General features: G+C 37.5%; 1 protein-coding gene across 2 annotated transcripts in view; it reads right to left on the reverse strand.

Moving 5' to 3' along the window:
* Positions 1-7,523, reverse strand: part of LOC111867715 (protein shuttle craft) — a 39,861-nt gene that overhangs the window by 15,599 nt on the left and 16,739 nt on the right. For both annotated transcript variants that reach the window (XM_023857789.2, XM_023857790.2), the window contains exons 6-9: positions 3,131-3,424; positions 2,237-2,400; positions 1,750-1,903; positions 767-966 (exon numbers count right to left, since the gene is read on the reverse strand). In XM_023857789.2, coding sequence (XP_023713557.1) covers positions 767-966; positions 1,750-1,903; positions 2,237-2,400; positions 3,131-3,424 — 812 coding nt within the window. The remainder of the gene's footprint in view (positions 1-766; positions 967-1,749; positions 1,904-2,236; positions 2,401-3,130; positions 3,425-7,523) is intronic.

Here is a 7,523-nt window from a genome sequence, read left to right on the forward strand (position 1 = left end):
GAGTTCGAGTTCCAGTGTGGCTACCGCCGAAGACATTCCGAGTTATAAAGTAACAGCCAGCCGACTACAAGTTGGAGTATAGCAGCCGTCGCGGAAAGAAGATCCGGACGTGTGTGTAATTGTGTAATTGGGAGCGTGTGATACAGTGATACAAAGCTCCCCTACGGTAAACGTGTAGACTACTGAAGACAGAGTGAACTGATTTGCGCATAGGGTTATAAGTCGTGAAACCCCGCAACAGTGTCGACAGATTAATGCGCTTAGGGTTATAAAGTGTGAAACCCCGCAACTGTGATAAGTAATTGTAGCCGTTATTTGTAGATTGTTAAATAAACCAATTAACCATCTCTACGGCGTCTTCAGTAACGTAAACACGTTACAATATGTTTCCTGGCACGGTGCTTAATTAATCATTGCTGTCTGAGAGCTGGGACTTAAATCTCCCAGTACAGTGAAACCTCGATCTATTGTTCCCAGATATATCGTTCTCCCGGGTCCATCGTTCAATTTCTGTGGTCCCTGAACAAATCCTATTTAAACTATGGAAATAAAACCCGCATCGATCGTTCTTTGATTTATCGTTTTCCTGCATCTATCGGTCAGAATTCTTGGTACCCATGAATGTTAATCCCGCACTGATCGTTTTTGAGAAAGTGCAACACCACATCAAATCTACCCTGAAGATGGAGGCGATTCCTCCGAAGCGTCGGTTAAGACCACATCTACACAGTGCCACATCCCAGAAGACTGCTTTCTTCATGCTTACCTCATGTTTACCGTAGCAGTATTTCTGTGTAAGTACTGTGCATGGTGGACAAACAGGTTGACTATGGCAATTATGAAGAGCTGGATGTTCACAGGAATGAGGTCGTGAGCAGGGTCTTGAGCATTCTGGGCGCCTTGTGCCACAAGGTATGGGAGGATACAATACACTTGATCCACATTCACAGTACAGCTCATCAAAACCTGTAACAGTGAAAACTGTAACTGGCAAACCTCTCAACAAAAATCAACACGTAAAAGAACAGAAATTAAGGAACAAACTACGAAGAAAAAACCAAGAAATGAAAAGAAAGGGAAAAAGCAGCTGCAGAAAATTGACAAAGGGTGATCCTCCAGATTGAGAGTTCATGAAGGGGGGGCTACAAATCTCCCACTCCAAAATGTAGCATGTTATGAAATGCTTCACAGGGCCTTCCCCAAACACAATAAAAGTTGTCTCTGTCCTCAGTTAAAACCCATACCATTAAGATATATTGGGGAGTGGAGGTCTAACATGGAAGATGAGAAGGGAGGCATGTAACATACAAGGGAGAGAAAACTGAAAGTAGAGTTTGAAGTGTGACTGATTCTTAAGATAATTTAATTATACCGTTTCAATTGTTTACTTTTATAGTGTTGAATAAGATGGAAAGGTAACCATGAATGGGTAATATGTAAGAAGTCAGAAGGAGGTAACCATGACATATAACAACATTCTATCCCATTATTCACCTGGACAGACCATATAAGTTTAGGAAAGCAAGTACTGTGAACTGGGTGCCTCACAAATATAAATATAGAGTATTACAGCTTCACTAACCTGGTTTCTTTATGCAACTGCTGTGTCTGACCATATGTCAAAATGCTCAGAGAAGTTTTATTTGGCTGAAGTTAAATGCAATCTGGCGGCTTAAATGTTAACATAGAAACCAGTCACTTCAACAAATTGTTTCTGTTCCATATAAATATCACAGCTCTATTACTCACTTGTTCTCCAACAAGGTGGACAGTGACCACGATGGCAAGTGTCTTCACAACGATGCTGTCCACAGTTTAACTGATGGTTGCAAGGAAGGGGACATACATGATCCTGATCAATACAACAGAGCTGGTTGCATTTGTGTTTTCCACACGACCGTTTCTAGAAAAGTAACACAACACTGTGGTACTTATAAGACAGAACATGTACTGATATCAATTTCACAAATACCCACACTCATTTCCTATTGCTCACAAAATGCCTGCATTTTCTGTCTACTCTCCCAGAAATTGGCTGATTAACACATTAAATAAATGTGACTTTTGCTTAGTGATAACACAGAAGGTACTGGAAGCGCTGGTGTCATTACTTTTGTGTAATGAGATTGACTGTGGGATTTAATATGATTTAAACATGAACATCAAAGACACAAAGATACTAAAAGTGCACAGATTGCAGAGTGGTGAAAAGGTATAATTTAATAGAAATTCATACCTTCGTGCATTTCTTTTCACACCTAGCATCATCAGCCTTAGTGGTAAGATCCTGGCACAATATTTCCCGATCCATGTTGCCACATCTACACTTAACCATTGTAGTCAGAGGGCACACAGGGCACGGTCCACTGTGACAATCCAGCTGACATAAATGTGGATCACCTGAAACCAAATGAACAACAGAAATTTGCAAGTGACATTTATCTGTAAGTACTCAGCAAGATATGCAAGAGTTCTGAATCTTAAAAAGTCAACATGGGATCATAGCAATCAGGCACCTGAATACAGTACAGCCAGAATAAGGTTTCTGCCTGCATTAGCTATATTTAGCTTTCATTTATGCCACAACAATGCAGAAGCTGGGAGAGGGGGAATATGGCTAAGAAGAAAACAGATTTGTTTTTAGTATGTCATGTTCATACAATGGACCATATCCCAATCCTACCTCAATCCAATACACAGATCAACTTCCTGAAAGGGGGTTCAGGTGTGCACCGTATGGTTACTTATGTATTATCCAGCTTTCTGCTGTAAGTCATCCTTTCTAGCAGTCCAAGGTATTTTCAAATGCTCAATAAATTTCATGTTATAGATTCAAAAGGTTATCATTATCACCATAAAAGCCCACCATTATCATTCACACTTTCACACAAAAGGAAAATGGATGAATTAAATGTGACAATGAAATGTGCATTATCCACAGTTCCACTGCATTCCTGCATGGGGACGTGTGATTTCTTTCACTCCCTCCTACTAACTCACATACTTCCTCACATGGCTTACACAGTCAAAATGGTAAGAGTGAAGTGACATGCATGTATAGGTATTTATGTAGGAGTCACTGTAACCTGTCACCTACCTACATCTCTTCCCAACTATTACTAATACTTACTTGGCTGTCCACACTGCAGTCTTTTGTTACACTTCTGTTCACAAGTAGGGATCGGATCCAAACAGTTTGATCGGATCTGTTTATCTGCCAGAGACATCTTCCCACAGGGGCAATGTGTCACCTTATCTGGCGAAAGTTCACAGTCAGGGCAGGGTCCAGGGTGACATTTCAGACCACAAGGATGGTTCCCACAAGAGAGTTTTCTTTCACACACTCCACCACAGGAAAAGTATTTTGAAGCTGAGGACTCTCGGGTACACAGAACTTCACGTACCTCTTTCCCACAGTGACACTCTGCAGAAGAATATCACACAATTAGTACTTTTAGGATTCCACCATAACATTAATTTATTTGAATGTCAGTCCTTCATACTTTTGATGTGATATAAAATAAAGTGAAACTTCTGTGCCATTCCATCTTACATGCTTCACTGGTGTTTGTATCAGCACTAAAAATAGGACATTTTTATATGTTTATATATTTCAATTCCCTGCTACTCAAGGACAGCATCTCTCATGTGTTCACTGTTTATCTTGTTTGCTGTCTCCCCTAGTTACACCACAGCTACACCATTGTATGGTCAGAACTAAACAATATATTTAAAGATGTTTTGGGAAAGAAATGAGAACAATATGTACAATGCATACCAGCAGTTGCCCCTTCATGTTGTCTGTCATTCATTATGTTAAGCTTGCGTGTCAAATGTCACTGTCCAACACATGCAGTACATCAGTAATGCTGTTAACCTTGAGAATCTTCCAAATGATCAATTTTTAATATATCCCATGTACTGTATGCAATGGAAGATGAAAATTACAACTTTCTATTTAATTTTTCATCTTTAATAGCTATGATACGACAAATTAACCCGCCAGTGTGGAAGCCAACCATGCCGTATGCTCTGGGATGATAAGTATACTCACGGCATAATATTATATTGTAGCATTCTGCTGCACTTTCCAGGATGGATAAGTTTTTTTACAGTCTCACGTGCAACACTATATTCTACAAAATTTATTAAAAGTCATTCACTTTAAAAGTTTACCTTTACATGTTTAGACCCATGTGGTCATCATCAGGCTTTAAAATTATTGGGTGAGGAAACTGCTGTCTTCTGTTGTTACTTATGTTGTAAATATATATATATAATTTTGAATGAATTTTAAAACAAAGATGCCAAGCACAACACACAACAGGAGAGAATACAAACCACCAACCCAAACACACATACACATCAAGGGAACATATATTAACAACATGAGCAACAATAGAAGAGGGTAGTTTTCTTGCCCAATAATTTGAACACCTGATGATGACCACATTGGTCGAAACATGTAAGGATAAACTTTTAACGTGAATAACTTTTAATAAATTTTATTGTGTCAATCACAATATATTACTATCGAAACTGGAATTTTACGGCGTGGCTGATAAGGCTGGTGCTTTGATTAAGTCGTACCTTGCTGAGAGGCATCAGAGAGTTGTTCTGAATAATGGTCTGAGGTACTCAGAATGGGGGAAAATTAAAAACAGAATCCCCCAAGGTTCGATTCTGGGTCCTTTGTTGTTTTTGTTGTATATAAATGACTTGCCCTATACCATATCGAACAAGTCCAAACCCATTATTTTTGCTGATGATACTAGCATAGTCATTACTAACCCTAGGTCTGCTGATTACAAATTCAAGGCTTCTTTATTATTTCAAAACATAAATGATTGGTTTCAAGATAATTTATTGACATTAAATTTCGAGAAGACACATTTTATTGAATTTTTGACTAAGAACCGCCAGCCGATGGATATTCATATTGATGAGGATGATGATCGGATTGTTAACACTACAAATACTAAGTTTCTGGGGCTTATTATTGATAACACATTGTCTTGGAATGAACACGTGGATTGGTGAATGTCTAGATTGGGCTCCGCATGTTATGCGATTAGAGCCCTAAAATCTTACATGTCTCAGGGTACATTAAGAATGATTTACTTTTCTTACTTCCATTCAATTATGACCTATGGTTTGGTTTTTTGGGGAAATTCCCCTTATAGTATACATATCTTCAGGTTGCAAAAAAGGGCGATTGGAATTATAATGAATTCTGGTAACAGAGATTCATGTAGGGAATTGTTCAGGGAATTGGAAATTTTACCCTTGCAATCTCAGTATATATTTTCTCTTGCAATGTTTGTGGTTAATAATAAAGATCAACTTAAGTTAAATTCTGAGTTATATAATAGGAATACAAGATATAATAATAAATTCCATTATCCTATATGTAAGTTGACTGTATTTCCGAAAGGAGTGTACTACCACGGAATTAAGGTTTTTAATTGGCTTCCTTCTAATATAAGGAACTTGGCTCAAGATGTTAAACATTTTAAAATTGTTTTAAGAAGATTTTTGTTGATGAACTTGTTTTATTCCTTGGAAGAATACTTTGATTGTAAATTTGACTCCAATAATTAACTGTGATCTATTATGGTATTGAATAATGTAATGAATCTTATACTGTTATTTCTATGTAGTGTTATTTGTACTATCAATGACTAATTCCTTATCCTATATGTAGTGGATTTATGGAATGTAAATAAATGAGATGAGATGAGATAAATTTTATAGAATACAGTGTTGCTCATTAGAGTGCAAAAACTAACTGATACTCACAGCATGCAAGTGGCTAATTTGTAACTCTGTTTCTCAGCAGGTTTTAAAAACATTCTGTCACCCTTCATGTAATTTTAATGAGTACTGATCCACTTTCTTATGATGCACAAAACATATTCACAGGTTTTGTACTACAGTATGATGTGTCTGCTTTTGTCTTGTAATTCTAAGAACCTCTCTTTGGCAGCAGATAAGATTCATGTGGCTGACAGCAGACATCATCAACTTTATGTCTACACATGAACACACAAAACTGACAGTTTTTAAATGATCTGACTGACTTAATAGCACACTTGCATTGCGCTCTTCCATGCTGAAGAGTTCTATCTTCTGTGATATAACACCATGTAGTCCTCTTAAATTTTTGAGGAACAAGTTGCCTCATCTTCAGGGTCAAAGAATAAGTCCAGCAAGAAACTAGCATAAGGCCTGCTTCACACTAGTTTCTTTCTTGTCTTTTTCTTTGACTCTGAATTTCGAGGCCATATGATCCTCCAAAATGTCAGCAGACTTCCAACACGTTACAAAGTGTTATATCCCAGAAGACGAACTCTTCATAACCACTGCTGTGAGAACCTCAAATCCTACAAAATTCCACATTCATTCAATCAGTGTGTATGTTCACGACATTTTCTGCTATCCTCAAGTCTTCATTGTCTTTCACATAACAATGGTATCAGCATCGACATTAAGATATTTCACAAAATGGATTCAGGCGATACTATTTATGATAAAGAAGAGGACACGAATTATATTAGTGATCACGATGGTGATAATGATGTTGATAGACCCAGTGTTAGTACAGAAACATGTAAGTCAGAACAATGAACAAAGTGATATGCATCACTCTGCAGGTTCTTATATCACATAGACAAGAGCACAAAATACATTTAGGTAGGGTCTCCAAAACTGTTCAAAATCAATCCTATCTTTGGCCATATAATTATAAATTTTAAATCCCATACCTTCCTAACCTCAATATTTCTGCAGATAAGACACTCATCCTGTGGAAAGGACATCTTTCTTGTAAGCAGTACCTCCCTATAAAGCCCTAAAAATCTGGCATAACAAACCTTCATGTGTGTTCATTTATTGTCTACACAGGGAAGAACACGGAAATACAACCCCTCTGATCAGCAGTGACATGAATAAAATAACTTAAGAGTTATACCAGCTGCCACAGACTGATGTAAGCAGTACAGGAGCTAGTCAAATACAGGTAAAGCTCTGACTCACATAAAACATTTCCCACATTTTCAATTACATCTGCTTGAAACTTAAGTCTTACTGATGCCTGGTGCAAATACTAATGAAATTTCCAGTATAATTTAAAAGGCATGTTCCAGTGATATGGTTCGTTAAAATCTGTACTAGACTTCGGTTATTATTGGCATTTGGTTCCATCACATTCAGCTTTCTCTTAAGACTATTAACAGTATGTTATATTTTAGCGTCCTGTTGCACTGATTTAAGTTCATGATTTGTTTAATCCGTCTTGCAGTGCGTACACTTATATCTATCTTCTTCTCTCACTCTCACTACATGTTTCGGCATAAAAATGCCATCTTCAGGTGCTACTCAATGTATGCCTTGTCTTCACTTTAAAATAACTAAAATATATGTCCATCATATATATTGACAAATGTCAATCGTAAAAATATTAAAACTGTTCAGGATTCCCGATCGCTACGTCGTATCTTATTATGCCAGTCATGCTCCTCCTA

Source organism: Cryptotermes secundus, unplaced genomic scaffold, assembly GCF_002891405.2.
Source record: "Cryptotermes secundus unplaced genomic scaffold, Csec_1.0 scaffold1555, whole genome shotgun sequence".
Lineage (NCBI taxonomy): Eukaryota > Metazoa > Arthropoda > Insecta > Blattodea > Kalotermitidae > Cryptotermes > Cryptotermes secundus.